The sequence below is a fragment of the Coturnix japonica genome, chromosome 4 (assembly GCF_054131305.1).
Source record: "Coturnix japonica strain WE chromosome 4, WE-NBRP24, whole genome shotgun sequence".
NCBI classification, from domain to species: Eukaryota; Metazoa; Chordata; class Aves; order Galliformes; family Phasianidae; genus Coturnix; species Coturnix japonica.
Genome location: NC_140666.1, coordinates 34,329,749 through 34,349,626, shown reverse-complemented (window position 1 = coordinate 34,349,626; position 19,878 = coordinate 34,329,749). Strand labels below are relative to the sequence as shown.

The 19,878-nt window shown below is 43.6% G+C and overlaps 2 protein-coding genes across 2 annotated transcripts in view; one reads left to right on the top strand and one right to left on the bottom strand.

Annotated features, from left to right (window-relative positions):
- Nucleotides 1-16,938, bottom strand: part of NAA15 (N-alpha-acetyltransferase 15, NatA auxiliary subunit) — a 30,954-nt gene extending 14,016 nt beyond the window's left edge. The window contains exons 1-8 of the mRNA XM_015861030.3: nucleotides 16,571-16,938; nucleotides 5,558-5,642; nucleotides 4,014-4,118; nucleotides 3,147-3,304; nucleotides 2,475-2,609; nucleotides 2,155-2,308; nucleotides 641-760; nucleotides 102-197 (exon numbers count right to left, since the gene is read on the bottom strand). Coding sequence (XP_015716516.1) covers nucleotides 102-197; nucleotides 641-760; nucleotides 2,155-2,308; nucleotides 2,475-2,609; nucleotides 3,147-3,304; nucleotides 4,014-4,118; nucleotides 5,558-5,642; nucleotides 16,571-16,624 — 907 coding nt within the window. The 5' untranslated portion in view covers nucleotides 16,625-16,938. The remainder of the gene's footprint in view (nucleotides 1-101; nucleotides 198-640; nucleotides 761-2,154; nucleotides 2,309-2,474; nucleotides 2,610-3,146; nucleotides 3,305-4,013; nucleotides 4,119-5,557; nucleotides 5,643-16,570) is intronic.
- Nucleotides 16,939-17,032: 94 nt separating this feature from the next.
- Nucleotides 17,033-18,894, top strand: NDUFC1 (NADH:ubiquinone oxidoreductase subunit C1). The gene is made up of 3 exons (XM_015861037.3): nucleotides 17,033-17,321; nucleotides 17,737-17,840; nucleotides 18,811-18,894. Exons 1-3 carry the CDS (start codon nucleotides 17,261-17,263, stop codon nucleotides 18,892-18,894), a joined length of 249 nt encoding a protein of 82 aa, XP_015716523.1. The 5' UTR covers nucleotides 17,033-17,260.
- The last annotated feature ends 984 nt before the right edge of the window (nucleotides 18,895-19,878 follow it).

The window sequence follows — 19,878 nt, the reverse complement described above, 5'->3', positions numbered from 1 at the left end:
CACATTACTTTTCAACTGTGTACAAGTGCTGTTAGAACATTAGCATCTAAGAAGGAAGCACTAGTGTAGATTATTAGCTGCTCAGCAAAACTGTTATGTACCTGACAAAAAATTTAATGGTAATCTTCTTGGAACTAGTCCCCTTGGGTATTTAGTCCAGGCCTCTTCATAAATCTTTAGCCTCTCCATCATATTAGCTGGAACAGAACAGAACAAGAATAGAACAGTTTACTTTTTTTTTTTTTTGTCAGGATGGGAAAGGGTGGAAGGAAGAGAAGGGAAACAATTACATCTGGTTAAAAACAATCAGAATATATAGTAATGAATGATTATGTACTTCCTTATGAACATTCGTTTTCATTTATAGTACTACATGATTTCAAGTATTAAGTACCTCAAACTCCCCTATCCAATGTTGTTAATAATCATAAAGATTCTTGTCTTAACTATTGTTCCTATGCCATTTCCAAACCCTGTATTACCTACAACAGAAGATTAAGATAACAGTAAAAGAAAACCTATAAATTAGAGCTGTTCTATAAGTAATTCTTCTCTTTCAACAACACATGCTGAGATGACTGCTGTTTGATCATGTTGTTGCTGTTACATCTTCCTTACTACAAACACATCAAATCATCACCTGGTTTAAGTGCCTTTTCTAGGCCCTTGTAGTAGGCCCAGTTTTCAGGATTTCTTTCTTGCAATCCTTTGTAGACATCAACCGCTTCTTCAAGTCTGCCAAGTTGAAGCAGGAGTTCTCCTGTGTAAAACACAAGAAATTTTAATTATGGTAACAGGAGATTGAAGCAGTGTAAAATCAATAACTCCACAGTAAAAAGACAGATAATCCTCAACTCCAGGCAGATTCTAACTTCTAAGGAAAAGACGATAATAGCTGCATCACAAACCAGCTGACAAACTTTTACTTTGAAAAATACACGCACTTCAAGAAAAATTCTGTGATTCAGCCACCATTTCCTCTTGAAACTTACTTGAAAATTTAATTGTAAGAGCAAGATGCACATGTTTTTTCTCACTAGTTATTTTAAGTAGTTTAGTGTAGAAGGGAATGAGAAGTAGTACATAGTATTTCACATGTACAGAGCTGCAGATAAAAGAATGGCTCCTCAGACTGGTACCTAATAAAACTTCAATATTTTAAATCAAGACACTGATCTAAGAAATGAATCCTCAAGATTACGCAAGCAAGTCCTCTTTTACTGATCATTCAATACATGATACAGTCATTAAAAGTAAGGTCTAGATCTTGATATATGTAACATCTTCCCCAGTGCTGAAGTGGAACATAATTCAATTTCCTATTTGCCAATGAAAATCTGTGTTTTGCAATACTTTGCTACTTGCAAATGGGAGGCGCTAGAATATTATACACAAGGGGTGAAACAGTGTCGTTCTACACTAAGACTCTTGTCCTGTTTCAAGAGAAAAACAAAGTCAAAAACAAAAACAAGTCAATTTCAGTGTGGTCTATGAATGAACAGTAACTTGTAAGTTGGAATTTTTACTTAAAACAGTGAGAGCAGGACCGCACAGCATCAAGCATAAGAGAAATAAGGCATTTTCCAATGTCACTAGAGCTGAAAGAATCCAACTTCTGCATTTCACTATTGGAATTTCAGAATGATAATATACAGTATTATATTGTTTGGTTATTACATGCTAGATTACATTGGATTGCTCATCTGGAGAGTATTTCCACACACTGCAAGAGTGACTGAGGAAAATCAAAAGCCTTCTACACGGCCTAAGATTATTCCGTCCCTTCAGCATGTGGCCTGTCTGTCAGGACTCGCATTAAATCCTAGAGCAGCATGGATCTAGCTGTACTATGTAAACAGAATTTTAGCTCATCAGTTCAGAATTATCTGTCTGAAACTCTCATCAGCTCCAGAGTTTCAGAATAGTATGCCTAAACTCTGCAGATGATTTATCCACTTGGGAGAGACACACAACAGGCACAGCACAGCTGCAAGACAGGTTGTCACTAACCACAATAAAGTTTTAAAAAACCTAATATAAAAATAAACTAAGAATTTGTTTTTAAATTTAAATTCCAAAAGATGAAAAAAGATGACAGCACAGGCATTCCATTGTATAACTATGCATTCAGATGTATCTTTGAGTAGCAATTACCTTTCGTTTCTTCAACAGCCAGTTTATCACAGATTTGTTTTTCATAGGTACAAAGATGCTCCAACGCTTCTTTATGTAGTCCTGCCTCCCGGAGGACTTGATTTTGGTATAGCAGCAGCTCACTGTACTCGTAGTCCACTTTATCAGGTGATGTCTACACAGGAAAGATGCATGAGAAAGCTCAGCTTCCTAGAACTCATTTGGGATTTAACTCATTTGTCTAAAATAACAGCATAAAGTTTTCATATCGTGAAGGGAAACGGTGTTTCCTTTTTGGCTGAAGAAGCAATTCAAACAGGAATGACACGACTTCCTCTTACCTGCTGAGTCTTCCTAAATTCCTCTAAAATTTTCGCTGCCATTTCATAGTCTTCCAACAGATGGTAAGCAATAGCATAGCCAATCCATGACGCTCGTTGCGCAGGTCGGAGCTGAAGCAACTGATATCTTGTTTCCTACAAAAGAGTAGCTATTCATTTTCTCGACTTTATTATGATGCCTTGTAGAATTTCCTAGGTAATACTGTTCCCATACTTAGCAAATGGCATTAAAATTTACTTTTCCATATGGAAAAAGTTTTTCTTGAACCAAAGGAAACAAATTTCAGCACATTATAACTGCCTTGCCCAAATTAAAAAATAATACAAATAACAACTCAGTAATAATTCAAATAATGCCATAAGACTGAGGATTATCTATGGCTGGATTACACTGCACTGGAGGAAAGTTTAGCAAACAACCCTGCAAGTAAGATGAAAAAAGAATAATCTGAGATTCATAAAGAATAATCTGAACACATTAGAGAAATTGCTCAGTAGTCTTATTTCTTATTTCCACAAAATACTGAGTAAAATCTTTTAACACTGGATTTCATTTAAAAAAAACCAAAAAACAAAAAAACCCAAACATTTACATTAAATGCCATGAAATAATTTGAAGCCTTTATTGCAACTCCCTAGGGGCTGATACTACATGTAAGTATGTACGCTTACCCTGTAACCTTCAAGATCCCTCATTTGAATCTGTAGCAGAGAAAGATCTCTCAAGATTTGAAGATTGTCTTTGTCCCATTTCAGTGCATTTCTATAGCATTTGATAGCTTCATCATACTTCTTGTCCGACCTCTGAAGAAGACCATAGACATGCCAACCTGGAAGATTCTGTTAAGGATTCTACTGAACTTGAGCAGGTAGAAAACAGATCTAATATGGCAGTGATTGGTAAAAAGCAGCTGGTAAAAAAGCTCCAAAGCCATTTTATAAACAGCGTTGTTATAATCATTATGTTCTTTTCCTCCGCTGTACAAAGCAGACTGAAAATATAGAACTGTTGACCAGTTACATGGATAGAGTGCCTCTTATATGTTGTAAACTACTACTTTTCATGTACTGAGGGAAGAAATTGCAGTAGGATCCCTGAGAAAGATCATCAAGCATATTTAAATCCACTTTTGAGTAAGGGCTTGATTAAACAGCTGTGGCCATGTGCTTCCTGCATTCTAGGTATATGACAAGTTCCTATCAATGTAATAGCAACTACTAATGCTTCAGAAGCAAATCATATGCTTAAAGGCCCAGTTCAGCCCCTGACAAATTTAGAGTCATGGTCTAATGATAAAAACAAGTATATACAACACAAGCTATAGTAACTTCAAATTTAACTCTGCCTGCAAGGATAACTGCAAAGTAACAGCCTATTGGATAATCTAAACTAAGCATTCTTAGATATTGGACACACTTTCAAATTCTGAAATTCCACATGGAAGCATAACTACCGGCTCTTGTTGCAATTCCACAGATCGAGGAGCTAAAGACAAGATATCCCCATTCATAAGAAAAAATCTCTTTCCAAAAGGATACAGACATGACTCTTCAAGTCATTCCTTAGGCCTCTGCGCACCAGCTCATAAGCTTCCTCTTTCTTCCCTAGACAGTTTAATGTTAGTCCTTTCATTGCCAAGGTTTCTAAAAACACAAAGATCAAACAAGTATCAGCAATTCAGTTCTCTAAGATTTTTAACTGAATATAATACTCTGTATATGAAATGAATATAATAATCTGTAATTTCAGACTCAATTATCACCATGAAGATACTGCGTTTTTTCCATGGGGAAAAATTAAACTAGCAGATTATTAAGAATATACGACAATAAGTTATACTCAGTAGTTTCATCCAAAGCAAAGAAGCTTCCTATTTGCAAGACAATAGAAACTTTCTGCCCTACAAGCGCTTTGGGAAGATACTAATTTAAACCACTCAAGCCCATTCGTAACACTTGGAGACTTCTACACATCTATCCATGCCAACCTAGTTCACAAAGAAAATTTTCGGATAGGAGAAAGACACAACTCAGCAGTAACAATAAAATAAGGAACAAACAATTTTTCCTTCTCTTCCAAAGAGACTATTCCTTCAGAAGAAGTAATGAAGAGCTGAAAGATGCATACTGTTCATAGAATGACCTGGGTTGAAAAGGACCTCAAAAGTCATCTAGTTTCAACCCCCCTGCTACATGCAGGGTCACCAGCCAATAGACCAGGCTGCCCAGAACCACATCCAGCCTGGCCTTGAATGCCTCCAGGGATGGGGCATCAACAGTCTCCTTGGGCAACCTGTTACAGCGTCACCACCCTCTGTGTGAAAAACTTCCTCCTAATACCTAATCTAAGCCTCCCCTGTCTCAGTTAAAAATCACACCCCTTGTCCTATCCACACTCATAAACAGCTATTCCCCCTCCTGTTTATATGCTCCCTTCAAGTACTGGAAGGCCACAATGAGGTCTCCCAAGAGCCTTCTCTTTTCTAAACCAAACAAGCTCAGTCTCCTCAGCCTTTCTTCATAGAAGAGGTGCCCCAGCCCTCTGATCATCTTGGCCAGATGGGACCTCATAAGAGCAGAGTAGAGGGGGACAATCACCTCCCTCTCCTTGCTGACCATGCAGGCCACAACACAGTTGACCCTTCAGGCTGCAAGCACACACTGCCGTTTGTTGTTCTCACTATTCAGTCCCTTCCTATTGCCTTGCACTTCTTCCTACACAACAGTGAATAATAATTTCCCCTGATAAGTGAATTCAACATTACATACTTGCACTAAGAAGCCTGCATCATGACTATTAAGACTTCCCACATAAAGAATGGTAAGCCACGACTACAGGTAAGATCAGACTTTAAAACCACAAACCTTACCAGCCATGACTGTTTGTCACTGTGTGGGCTTCTGGATGATTTTCTGTTACTACTTCAAGAAAATCTGCTTAAGGGCAAATCATCAACAATAAGGCATTATGTAAATTTTTAAAGCTCACTGTATATAACTTACTGTTGACCATAAGAGAATAACTGCCAGTTTCATTTTCTGTGTGGGGAAAAAAAGTGAGCACGTGCCATTTGAAAACTTACCTCCATGTTCCGCAAACTTCGGGTTAGAAAGGATCTGCTTACAAAACTTCAGCCCATTTCTATACTGCTTATGTTCATAACACCGCTGTTGAAAAAGAACACAGCATGGTTATTCAAAATATTCAGGGTGAAAAAGCATATCCCTCTGAAATGAACCATGAGTGAAGACAGGACCCCTAGAAAACATATTTTATTAAGCCCTTTTAACCTTCCTATAATTAAAACTTCGCCCACACCCAGATAAAGTAATATGTTCTGGTGAGAACACAAATTTAAACATATATCCGAAGATAGCTTTTAATACAGCATTCTCTCAGATAAGATGCCACAGCAGATATGTGACATACCTTGCGATAGGAGAGATTCAACCTTCCTGTATGCAAACCTTATTTAATAACAAAACTTAGTAAGCATTCAACTCACTGTAGCTCAACCACCTTTCACAGAAAGGCTAAGAGCATCCCCAGCAACCACAGAGGCTGTGAAAACAAGTCACTGGGTCTTGGTTCAAGCCATCTCTGAAAGCAATGTCTTATAATAATCTGAACACCACACTGATCTGACGTACACCCAAGCTCTCAAAACTAATGCACACTAACATTACCTTGCCACACTGAGAACTCTGATGTAGAAAATTATGCAATTTTGCAGTCTCCACAGATAAAGTATTAAAACTCTGTATACCCTGACAACTCAGACTTTGAATCTGGTGGCACATTCCAAGCTCACAAGTGCCAGTCACACATTTCTTTACAAGGCTGGAAGCGCTCAACACAGAAGATCTGTTGATAAGCAACAATCACTCCGTCACTCAGATCACATGAATTGAAGCCTGCCTGAGACATACTGCATCACAATGAAAATCTATATACTAAAGAAATACAGAAGAGTATTTTGTTACTCCTCTGTTCTAAACACCTAAAATGTAAACAAGTAAAAAACTATGAAAAACCAGAGGAGTAGCAACAGTTCTCTGCACAGCAATATACGAGTTCTGTGGTACCAGTGCCTGGAAGTACCTTAGAGTTACAACAAATACAACATGTAACTGACTCAAAAAACTTTCAATAAATTACTTTGGCAATAAGCTTTCAGATCAACAGGTCTGAGCTGAACTACTGACAATCTGTGAGGGCCAGAACCACTCCCTCCAGAGCTGCAATGCTCAATTTCATTTTTCCCATATACAACTATGCTTCTTATCTGAACAATATTTCAGTGTTTAGGGAGTAAGTAGCTAACAATCTTAGCAAGCAAAACCACTGTGAAGCATGCTATTAAATGTACTGATATTTTGGATTGTCAAGAATGGAATAATTATTAATTCTTAGTGGTTTTATTGGCAAAGATACTTGTCCACACTGAAGCCGAGTAAACCCAAAAATTAATGAATGTGTGTTGGTTTTATGCTGATAATTAAGATGGTTAAGAAATCTGAGCTCTGCTTGCAAATGGAAGCAGATGGAAGCATTTCTTTTGGAGAAATGGAAATTCTCCAAAAGAAATCAACATAAACTAAGATTATGCACTGCATACAGTCCGAATGTTATCCAAACAAATACAATAAGAGCAGTTTTTCCATCTTCCTTTCAGCAACCCATGTTGTATTCCAAGATGAAATGGATTCAAGACCTCTACAGAAATCCACTCATTCCAGGAACGTGGTTTTTTTCATTCTCAAAATTCTGTTGCTTTAGCTGTTACATTTACTAGCCAATTTAGAATACATCGCAGCTACTTCTTCAGTGCTTCAGTGTTTACATACGTGAGGTATCAACAGTTTTTTTTACCTATAGAAACTACCAAGAACTAAGTGCCCATTTAAGCATATATTACTATTTCTACACATCAGCAGCAAAGGCTTTGAGTTCATTCCTTATGTGAAAAGAATTTCCTGCATCCTTTCAGCTAATTGTGTGTTTGTCCCTGTGCTTTCCCTTTAGTTCCCATTTTTCCATGGCTACACTCGATGTATTTGTTGCGTAACACAAAACTTCTCACAATATTTGACAAAGATTTTCATTATTCCATGGACTGAAGTTCTTCCTCAGAAGAGATCATCACTATGACTCACTAGAAAATTCTTCCATCTTTTAAATTTGGGGATATTAGAACAAAACCACATCAATCCTTACACACTTTTGTATCTCAAATGCTTCTGCAAACAGCATCCCGATTTAAATTATTAAAAAGAAAAGCTAAAGGACAAACATAGTCCTCATTTTTCTCTGTTTTATTTTACAGAGCTCTCCAGCAGAACATGACAAACAGACCCATTTCAATTACTAAGAGAAAAGACCTGGAGCTAACATGTTTACTTGCACAATTAACAAGGCCTGAAGTGCACTGCAATACACTCTAAAACTGAGTCTTTACTGAAAACACGACTGCACCGGCTGTGAAACGATAACCACTCATCTCCAGTTTTGTTAAAGCCAAAGATTTGCTTGTGTGTGACTCATTTCATTATGCAAGATGACGGTGATGCAGAAAGTGGCACACGGCATGAACAAACTTCTGGAATCAGCTTCAGTCAGTTCACAGCCTGTGCCAGTCTCTAAACAGAAAGCAGGGGAGGAAGAAGCACTGCTGTAAACACCGACACAACCACTTCCAGTCATTTATGTAAACACTACGAATTTCTTGGGTTACATTTGACTGCAATGCCAATGTCCCACCTTGAGTATAAGAGTACAGAAAAATGCACTGCTTGAGCACAGCCCCAGCTCATGCAGTCACTGGAAAGTCTTATATTAAAAAGCCCTGGTGGCTCCTGTTTTACCACCTCTGGAGACTGGAGTGTTAAACAAAGCAAGAGTCAATCGCTTACAGAACTTCTAAGAGCAGTCCTGCTAAGGATACCATCTTTCCTCACAGCACTCCAAGCTGGCTACAAAAACACATCAGTAAGAATATATTACACCACCTGTACTTAAGTCTAAGTGAGCTACACCTGAGAGACTTCAGGTAAGACAAAGCCCGAGAAATAAAACTTATAAAGAGTTACATGAATGTTATGGGGATGCTTTAAAACAAGCAGCATAACCACTTCATTGTCTCCGATTTAAGTCACTTTGGCATCAGGAGAGCTGCTGCTTAATGCCCCATCTTCTCTTCCAAAGTAAAATGGAAACACCAACAATCAACATCAACATCCAGTGGTTTGGGGTTTTTTGTTTTTTTAAATGAAAAAGCTCTACTACGTGGCTGCATTACTTTCAATGTACCAGAGCCATACAGTCAAAATATCAGGCTGAAGACTGAAGCCAAGGCTCTTACTTCCTATGCTGGTTAAAAGGGTCATGGGACAGGACAATGGCTCATTATACACCCATGTAAGGTGACTTTCCCTATCACCAAAGACAGGAAAAGGCTGGCAGGACAAACCACCTTGCAAAGGAATAGGAAGGGTTAGATAAGAGGAAATCTGCACAGGCATCTAGGGAAAAAATAACAACACAAAAACCACTGCAAAAACAAACAAACCAACCACCTGACTGATTATTATTTACACCTTTTAGATATGACCTGCTTTGAAGAAACTGGCCAAGTCGCTTTGATCAACAACTTCTCACAGCTGACAGCACAATAGCATCAAGCCTTTTTTCTTCCCTTTGAAAATCACCCATCATAAAAGTTGCCGCCTAGGCACCCTCCCACTCGCTCCCACTTAGGTGGGTGGGGAAGCAGTAAAACCTGCCACAAAGTGGTGCAGCCACCGGAACACCAGAACACGTCTCCATGCATGTCACAAGCAGCGCTCCGGGGCTGTGTGATTTGCTTTAAGTACAGCTGTTCAGATGCCAGCTATGAGCATGAAATCTTATCTCTAAGCAGTTTCATTTCATGTAGTCCAACAACCAGCCTTTCGCCTTGATGTTTAAGGAGAGTCAGCCTAAATAAAGCTACAAATGAGAGAGAAGGAAACTATGAATGCAGCATGTGCCTCCATGGCATACGCTTACTGAACCTTATTGAAATCTCACTGACACAAACCTTACTAAATCCATGGCTCGAAGGAGCAGAAACACAAAAGAAAAACCTTTAAGAAAAGTATCAGAAAAAGGGAAAGGAAGAAAAAGAAGAATTACACGTAGAAGATGACTGTGAGCTTAATGCCCAGCCTCCTGGGAGTGAAAAATCAAATAATCCGCTGGGGGTCAAGTAGTTTCTGTAGGAGGAAAGAATCAGTAAAGAAAAAAAAAGTCACTTCAGATGGCAGCAGGTAAGGCAAAACTTGCACTCAAACTTCTTCCCCCATCAAGTACTTATTGACTGGAGCTGAGCAAAAGCAATTACAAGACAGACTGACAGGAAGAAACAGAGCTATAGCCTGTATTCTCTAGAATCCAAGCTTAAGGTGGAAGGAGGGCTCATGTTCTAGAGTCTGAGACACCAAAACTGGTTCCAGACATCTAAGCAGAATCAGCGTCAGCAGCCTTACATGCTCACATCCACCACGCTGCATGAGAATGAATTGCTCTGCATTTTTTCCTTGATGGCTGCCATAAAGCAGAGTGAAAAGACTTACCTAGCAATTCCACTGGTGACCTGCTAGGTTGAACACAAAGCAAAACTGACAAGCCAAGTGGCTAGACCTAGCTGAATGCTCAAGGGCAATACATTGCTGAACACTCCAGCAATACATTACTGCAAGGACTGCGCAGCGTTTCCCAGCAGCAGCCACAACTGCTTGTGGCATCATACAGGAACACCGGCAACTACAACTCTACTGGTTTTTGTAGCAGAAGGTCTTGGCATATTTGGCCTTAACACTGGCTAAGGCATGCACTTAAAATGCATGACATGCACATCTGCCACTCAGATGCTATCTGCTTCCTCAGCACAGTTCAGATGTAGCAACTTAAGATACAGTAAACCCTGCTGCTGGTGCGCAGCTCAAGGTGGTTTTCCAGCACAGTTACTCTCTCTACCGCTAGACTAGATCAGGTCAAGTCACTAAGGTGCACCAGTTCAAGCTAAACAGAGTAAGGAAGATTCTGAAAGCTGGAAGCATTAGGAGCAACTGCTCTCCATGTCTTTTGAGCAGCGACCACAACAAATGGTTCAACAGCTCTAGGCAAGTGCTCCACACACACTCATTTCAGTTCACAACAAACAAAAGATGTTTACACAAGGGGATGGAAAAATTAGTCAAATCTAACAGATCGGTTAGTGCTGAAAAGCTTCAAGGCCAACTTGCAAAAATTTTTGCTCAGAGTTAACAAATACAAAAGCTTTGTCTAAGGAACAGCTACAGCAACTGTCTAACCGAAGGGACCACAGCATTGTCCTCCTCCTGCACAGCCCACCTTACTTTTTGGGGTGAATGATACTTCAGAGCCAGCATTCCAAGTCAGGATACATCAGAAGGACAGGTTCAAATTGCAACTAGCAATTAAGAAGTAAGAAATGCATGAACCTCTCCACTTAGTACAGCCACAGAAAAAGTCAGCCTACGCTTCTAATGTGGCCTCGCATTGGAGCACTTGACAAAATACAGTGGGAAACAGCTGCAGACAAAGTTACAGTTCTTCTAGAAGAAAAACTAAAAATTCTGAAGCAAAACTTCTGCTGAAAAAAAAAATCTATTACTCAATATGAGTTCTACTGATTACTATTTGCTTATTCTGCTTGCACCCTGAAGTCCCCTTAAAAGAGGAGTGGCCAGCAAGACAAGGGATTGTACCTTCCTCTTTGCCCTCGTGAAGCCCCATCTACTTCCAGGCCTGGGGCTTCCAGCACAGGAAGGATGCAGAGCTGCTGGAACAGGTCTAAAGGGCCATGAAGATGATCAGAGGGCTGGCACACCTCTCCCCTGAAGAAAGGTTGAGGACTCATTCATCCTGGAGAAGGCTCCTGGGAGGCCTCATTGTGGCCTTCCAGTACTTGAAGAGAACTTACGAACAGGAGGGAGACTGACTTTTTACATAGGCCGACAGCAATAGAACAGGAGGGAAAAGCTCTAAACTATAAGAGGGGAGATTTAGGTTGGATGTTAGGAGGAGATTTTTCACTCAGAGGGTGGTGAGGCAGTGGCACAACTGCTCAGAGAGCTGTAGGTGCCCCACCCCTGGAGGCGCTGAAGGCCAGGTTGGATGGGGCCCTGGGCAGCTGAGCTGGTGGGTGGCAGCCCTGCCCATGGCAGGGCAGGAACCGGACAGGCTTCAAGGTCACCTCCATTATAAGTTATTATGTGAGTCTATAATTTTAACCTCCCCTTCTTGGGAAAAATTATCACAAATCTGGCTTTATGTCAAGTCAGATCAGCTGATTTCTGTCCAATTCTCTATATCTCCAGTGCTCAGGCTTCGTATCTGAATCTTGCACGAAACTGACAAAAGATCTGGTATGGATAGCAGATACAAATTGTTCTTCCATAATCAGGTAAATGTATCCTATTTTGGAATGTGAATTTAAAACAAAAACAAAACAAAAAACAAAAAGGAGAAAGAGAGAAAGGAGCCTCCCACAAAAGGTCATTACAGTCTAGCTTGGATATCTCACCTCAGCTGCAACTCATGACACAGCCTGGGACACTTTCTAACTTTATATTATGTCCCAAGTATTCTTTACACTCAGCTCCAAGGTATGGCATGTTGACTTGTAGGACCGAGTCATTGCAAAATACCTAATGCGATTATTAAGATAAAAAAAGGTTGTTCTTCAACATTACAGGGTTTGCTACCTTGATTGTGTGCTATCATGGGAGCACACATATCTCTAACAAAGACACAGCAATGCTACTAAACATAAACAGTCGCTACTTCATTTCCACTCCAGTGTTTCAACCAAGACATTTTTTCCTCCTACTTTCGGGAAAGCCAAAGTGTAGCGCTCCCTTTTGCAAAGGGAAATAAAGTGATGGATGTTCCTGCAGCCACAGGATCGGAAAAGCCCTGTTAGCAATTCTATTTCAGATGAGATAGCATGCAGTAAGACTTCAGAGGTGAGCACACCTGATTGCTGTACAGTCATGCAAATGCGGAGGTGACTGCATACAAAATGTGCTAATTTATTTGGTTACCGATAGCGAAACTTTGAAAATTAGTCTTTAATCTTGTCCTTAATCTCCAATTGAGATCACTTAAAAAGATACTCCTGGTCTGCCACCTCAGCAGCCCTGGAGTCAGCACCCAAACTGCTGAGACAGGGCGTTGTTTTAAAGGACTGCTGCTGCACAAAGCACCACGAGTGAAGGAGAAGCACAGGTCTGTCAAGTTTGGAAGTGGAGGGACAAGGAGCAGGATCTGGAGTGAAGAAACAGGAAGGTGGCCCAGCAGGAGGGACTTGGCACATTTACAGCAGAGCTACTAATGAGATGCTGTTCAACAGGCTTTTTTTTTTTTTTATGTCATTAGGAAGTTCCTACAGCTTTTAGTAGAGCACTTGACAAAGCTGTGGACAGGAAGAACATCTCAAAGACAAACACGCTCGCACAGAGTAGCATTACCACAGCAATGAGCAACCCAAGGTGAAACTCAGCTCTCCTCTCGCAGCACATGGTGCTTGCAATGCCCTAATAGGTTGCAGCCATGTTCAGCCAAGCCCTGCCGGCATGTAAGGGAGCCCATTCTGACCACCAATATGCCAACCCAGTCACCAAAAGCACTGCACAGACCTGAATGAAGAGCTTAGATCTGTATACAATGTAACACACGCAGGACACGGTGGCACCCTGCTTCTTTTGCCTATTATTACTACAGCATGTGCTGATCAGTACATGACCAGTAGAATCTACTAAACCAGGCCTGAATACACTTAACTCCTTATTTGTTCTCTGATATCACACAACACAACGATCTTTCACTTGAACACATGGACTGCTCCTGCTCAATCTATACTCAACTGGAGGCAAAGCCAACCAGCTCCAGTGAGCACATGCACCTCCCTGCTCTGCCAGAACATCCTGACTCCGAAAACTACTTCCTCTGCTGCTGCCAGGAAAGTGGAAAACTTCCACCCTAAATAGCATTACATTTAATATTTCTAAAGTATGTTTTAAATATATTCAACTTCTACATCCAACCCACAGTTCACTGGATGTTGTTGATGGGTCTTGTGAAGTAAAACTGAATATACCCAATGAATGGGATCTGACCAGATGCAGTGGTATATGGCAGAAGGCCAGAGGGGTTCACCTGTTACATTTGATACAAATCAGTCAATCTTATTTCCTACAATTATTTGTCTTACCTTTTCCAGTAAAAAGGGCATAAAAAAAATCAAAACACTAAACTGTTTCCTCCATTACTTCATAGTACATTCAAGATTTCTGAGTATCAAGTAAACTTTTCTATTCCTTCAGCTTCTGCATTCACTGTTCTACCTTTTCATAGAATCAGAGCATAGCCTGGATTGAAAAGGCAACGATCATGTAGTTTCAACCCCCTGCCGTGTGCAGGGTCACCAACCAGCAGACCAGGCTGCCCAGAGCCACATCCAGCCTGGCCTTGAGTGCCTGCAGGGATGGGGCATCCCTCTGTCTCTGACATCTTCAGTAATCTGAGGGCTGCTCAGAGATTTCCTGCACTTGAAAAGAAAAGAATGACATGGACTCAAATCGTTCCAAATGTTCAAGTGGGTCCACAAATAAAATAAAAAAAAAAGGTGGGAAAAAATGTACAGAGCAGCTTTTCTTCTTCTAAATTCTACAGAACCTTTGACAAACGGCAGCAGCACAGGAGTACCTACCTGCAGACCTAACAGCAAATAGTTCAAACCATGAGAACAATATAAGCTGGAAACTTGATTTTTAAGTTCAGCCCAAATTGAAGCAGCACAGCCATCCATCATTTTGTGACCGTTTAGCTTTTTTTTTTTTTTTTTGTAATTCAAGCTGATCACACAGATTCCTTTCTCTCTGCACTGCAGAACATGAAGCTGTGAAATGCCATTCATATGGAAGAGGTTTTTGTATTAGAACCTCCACATACCTGTAACATGACTGGGAGAGGTTAGTCAAGCTGGTGTGTTGCAACAAAGGCAAAGTGCACACCTTTCTGAACTCAGAATTCGTCAGGTAAGTGGAAATGCTGGTTTGCAAGCCAACTTATATGCAAAAGTAACTTACAGATCACTTACGATGTTTTCTACAAGCAAAAACTCTGAAAAATAATAATTAACTTTCACTACAGAAAGGTAAATGCAGGCTGGGCAGCTTAATGTTATTTCTGCAAGACCTTAACATTTTTCTTCTGTACTACAAGCGTATTTCTTAAAAGAAAGGCAAAGAAAGGATTTAGGAGCAAAGCTTTTTGTATAAATACAAAGCCGCTTACCTACTTAGCTCCTATGTTTTCTACTTCCAGGAAAACCTAAGTGTGACCGATTTCACATTTCTGTGAACAGTTGTGCTATCGGTAATCACCTATCTGAAGAGTATTGCACCCTTTCAATAGCACTTGGGCTGGCTGCCAAAGCATCTGCTGAAAAATCCCCATCCAGGTTTGCTCCCCGGTTCCAGGTGCCTGTCCAGGCCAGCAGACAGAACACGCCAGCCCAGGGCAACTCATCTGGCTACTGCGTCAGGCAGCCTGGGTGCCACCAATAAGCCAGCTGCCCAGGCACGTTTTGGTTCTTCTTCCTGCTGCTCACCACCCCTGCGTCAAAGAAAGAGTGGCTGAGGATACAGCACCACGAAGGATTACAGCCTTTTGAAAAGCAGGGCTGCATCAGGAAAGCACTGTAAGAAGAGCAATGTGGGGAGGTGGCATAGGAGTAAGCGAGGTGTGTTTCCTTGGGCTTGCATGGATAAATAGGGTGTCCTAAAAGACACCCCACACTCAAACCAACCACATAATCAAAACTTTACAAAGCAGGGTCATTACCTATAATAAGGCAGACAAGCAGTTCATTAGCCACGATGAAAAGTGACCTTAACCCTTTCCTATTCACAAAGACATCTCATCACAGAGCAGCCTTAATACTAGACTATGCGTCACCAGCTCATCCCTGGAAGATACAGGGAAACAGAAAGCCCAGCAACTTGTAGTTTAAACAGTGCCTGAAATTCTTGCATTTTTATTAAAGTTGTTCAGTTAAAAAGACAAAATTGGAATTGCTTCAGTGTACAGATTGCAATAGACATTTCTCTCTCTTGACCTGAACCAACTCTACTATTCCAGTTCAAAACATGTACGTGCTTAAAACACAACCAGGCCAACTGCTGGGCAGGACTGAATCCCTCCAAGCAGAAACAAGCTCCATTTCCCTCTGCCTGCTCTAACCCTACCCAAGTGGTGTGTCTTCTGATATCTTTACCAAACCAGAGATTTCCAGCTCCACAAACAAGATCCCATTTTCACAACGTTTTGAAGATCAGCCACAAACACCACTTCCACAGCAGAGGCTTATAGAATTCTAGCAGTGCTGCTGTTTGGGAAGGTCTGCAGCACTTCTTACTCCTGGGCTCTGGAGAGACCCCATTAAACCTCGTTGATAGTGAACATAGTTCTTTAGACAAAACGTGTTGTTTTTGTGGTTTTGTTTTTTTAATATATATAGTTCCTGACTCTGATAGCACAACCTCCCGACCAAAGCCACTGCGCCCAGCTACCAGCCCTAATCAGTTGTGTCTCACTCATCCCCAAGTCCAGAACACGGGGTTCCTTCAGCACAGCTGGAACACGCTCCTCAAGGTCCAAAATGAGCTCTACACTCCCGCTTGTCGTCTTAACCTCTTTCCCTCCACTCACCCACTAACACCCTGAAAAACTGCCTGCTGAACTCCCACCGAGAGCAAGCTTTAAGGCTAAACTTCAGCAAGGCTCCCGAGCCCCCACCGCTCCTCACTTCCTCTACAAGCCGCCTTCCCCCGCCAAACTCGCCTAACTCCTGGCGCAGCAATCTGAGCTCCAAGGAGCCAAGAAGGAGGCCGCGCCGGTGTGGAGGAGCGGCCCAAGGAGGAGAGGCCCATGGCGGCCTCCTCAGGGCGGCACAGGGCAGCATAGGGCAGCACAGGGGCCGCCGCCCGCGCCGCGCGGCCTGCCCGCGCTCCCGCCCGCCACTCACCAGGATGCGCTTGAAGAGTGCGTTCTCTTTGGGCGGCAGGCTGACGGACGGCATGGTCCCGCCGCTCCGCTCCCGCCGAGGGGCTCCGGGAGGGGTGGGGGGCGGCCGGGCCGCGTCCCGTTCCCGCTGCTCGCTCGCTCGCTCGCCGCCGCCGGGAGCCTCCTTCCCGTCCGCCGGAGCCTGGCCGCCGCCGCCGCCACCGCCTCCCCACCCCCGCCGGCCCACCCCGCCCCGCGGCTGCCGCGCTCTGTGTCCGCGGGCCCGGCCCCGTGCGCCCGCCGGGCTGGGCTGCCCCGCGCCGAGCCGAGCCCCAGGCGGCGCTCACGTGGTCCCGGAGCAGGCCGGAGAAGCGCCGCCAAAATGGCCCCCGCGCGCGGCTTCCCCAGCCGGGTCACTGCCTGCAGCGCGCGTGCGCCGCGACCCCGCGCCGGCCCCGCCCCGCCCCGCCCCGCCCGGTGAGTCACGGCCAGGGGCCCCGTCGGGAAGCGCGTCCCGTGTTGGGGAGCCCGGCTCTAAGCTCGGCACCGGCTCGGCCGCTCGTCGGCCCCGAGGGACGCGCTGCTCCTTGCACGCCGCTGTCGTACCGCTCGTCCCAGCGCCCGGCGGGACGCGTGTGCTCCGCCTGTCCGGCAGGGGGCGGCCTTTGGCGCAGCCCGTGGAGCCGCGACCGCCCCGCGTGTAGCGGACAAGATGGCGACGGCGCTGAGGGCGGCGAGGTGGCTGCGGCTGGAGGGCGGCGGGCCCGGGCTCGGTGAGCGGCGGCAGCGGGCAGACCGGCGGGGTGGCTGCTATGGCCGCTTATTAAGAGCCCTCCCGCTGCTCGTGGACGTTACCGGCAGGGCTGCGTTGTGACCCGCGTCCTGCAGGGCTACCTGTCAGCTTTGCGGCTGGAGCTGCAGCAGCCTGCGGCCACGTTTCTCCCCTTCCTCGCTTAGTTTTGAACCCTAGTCGTTCCACCTTGCGATGCTGCGCTGCCCCGTGCCGGTGATACCGGCCTGGGGAGGGTCTGCCCGGGGTGTCCGCGTTGGGTTGCGGGTGGGAAGCTCACATGGGGCAGCGAGACGGGAATGCGATTAGATTTATTCAGTTGTATTACTGAGAGTAATTGACGTGGTACTTTGAATCTGAAGCAGTGCTAACGTGTTTAAAATCTTCTGCCTTTGCAGCTCCGACTCGTTCTGCATTCTATGCAAGAAAGCGTACTTATGATCAACCAAACTGGTTTGGAGTTGGCTTGGCTTTCGCCACCAGTGCTGCCCTGTGGGCTTTTGTAAGTGTTTGTGTTTGATTTTGTTGAACTTAGACATTTCCAGATCATGATGATCTGAGGGTGACGGAGCACTGGAACAGGCTGCCCAGGGAGGTGGTGGAGTCTCCTTCTCTGGAGATACTCAAGACCCAACTGGATGCCTACCTATGCAACGTGGTGTAGGGAACCTGCTTTGGCAGGGGGATGGATTCGGTGATCTCTAGAGGTCCCTTCCAACCCCTACAATTCTGTGATTCTGTGAAGGCAATAGCTGCAGTTAGTTGTGGTAATGGATAACTGTAGCAAGTGTCAAGACTTGCTTGTCAAGATATGATGTGTGGATGACTTATGCCTTACCATGTCCGTGTCACAGTTCACTGCATAAAAGCTGTTGGGCTTGATGTTGGAACAAGCAGGATGTAGTTTATTTCGTGAGAAAATATAAGGGATAAGCAGCACGCATGAGGACCACAATCTCCAGGGCAGGATTGTGGCTCCTCTTCTTGGTCCCCAAGTTCAATCTTGGGGTGGGATGAGTTTAGTGCAAGAAAAAAAAAGTGGCCAGCAAAAAATCATAGAACCCTTTGAATCTGAAGGGTCCTGGAAGCCCACCCCGTCCCACCTTTCTGCTGTGGGTGGGCTGCACACCTACCAGCTGGGGCTGCCCAGGAACCCATCCAGCCTGGCACTGAACACCTCCAGGGATGGGGCATCTACTGCTTCTCTGTGCCTGTGTCTCGCCATCCAAAACATTTCTTCCTAACATCTAACATAAACCTCTCCCTGCTGAGGGGAGGGAGGTGTCACAAACATGTCTCCCTGGCCAATTGATAGTATACATCTAATTTACCTTTTATCCTCCCGATTCCTGATAATTATCTGTTGGCTTAGAAATTATAAATTAATTTTTCAGGGAAAAGTGGTCAGTTTCTTTTGTCCTGTTGTTCCAGTTGTGTGTTGTATAGCCATTTAACTTATATTGCTTTTATAGCTTTTCAAGCAACATAATGAAGATGTAATGGAATATGAAAGAAGGAAACAAGAGAGACAACATAAGTGTACAAGTTGTTCATAGTAAGTATGCACATATAGGTACTTTTGACATAGATAAATAATAATTCTGCTGATCTTTGACTGATTTCATTGTATGGATTTTCCTTGTTGCTAAGGGGTTTTTTCTCCCCCTCTTTCTTAGGTTGACCAAATGTTCAATAACAAATACCATCGGTTGCATCCTGTGAATTAAGGAGCACAGCAGACCTGTCTAAAAGTATTTAAACCCTTCGTACATTTCAGCTGCAAGCTTATAAAATAAAGCGTGGAAGGAGCTTCTGAAGACTTCTCTTGCCATTTGTGTTTTATTCTACCGGCTTTTGTGAATTGCTTTCTGATTGCATTTACGTATTTCATAGTTCTGAAAATAATGTTGATAAAGCATGTGGTTTTCTGTGTATTAAAAAGTCGAGCATCCATTAAGAGTCAGTCCAGCCAGCAAGGAGCTGTTTGTTGAAGTCCTGCTAGGCAGCATCTCATGGATAGTGCCGTGACTTAGTGGTGTTTCTGAAGGCAGCACCAGGTGAGTGCTCGCAGGGCTGTGCTGTGGGTGTCGCAGAGGCAGGAGTGGGTTTGTGCTGGCTGTCATTGCTCAGTGTTCTAGTGCTGTCTCACCGTTCCCCTGGTGAGATGAACAGCTGCAGTTCCTTCTGCCTTCCGAGTGCTTAGCCCTACACTTGCTATAAGTCAAGGTCAGGCAAGGACAAAGGGAATAAAAATGGAGCGGTGACAACGGCGCTGCCTGCCTGTGTGGGAGGGGAGAGCCGGCTGCTCTACTGTGACCCTGAGGTGCCCGTGAGGGTGGGCTGGAAAGGTGTCACGGCCGCGATTTGCTTCCTGAGGGATGTGACCACCTAAACGCCGAACCTCTTTTCCAGCGTTCAAGCTGAAAGCCCTTTGGTTTCAATTGGGGTGGTTTCTCCAGCTTGTTTTGCAGGAACGCGTGGCGACGAGCGCTTTTAAATACGTCTCTGCTTTAGCAATAGAGTAACTTCACGCCCACCCC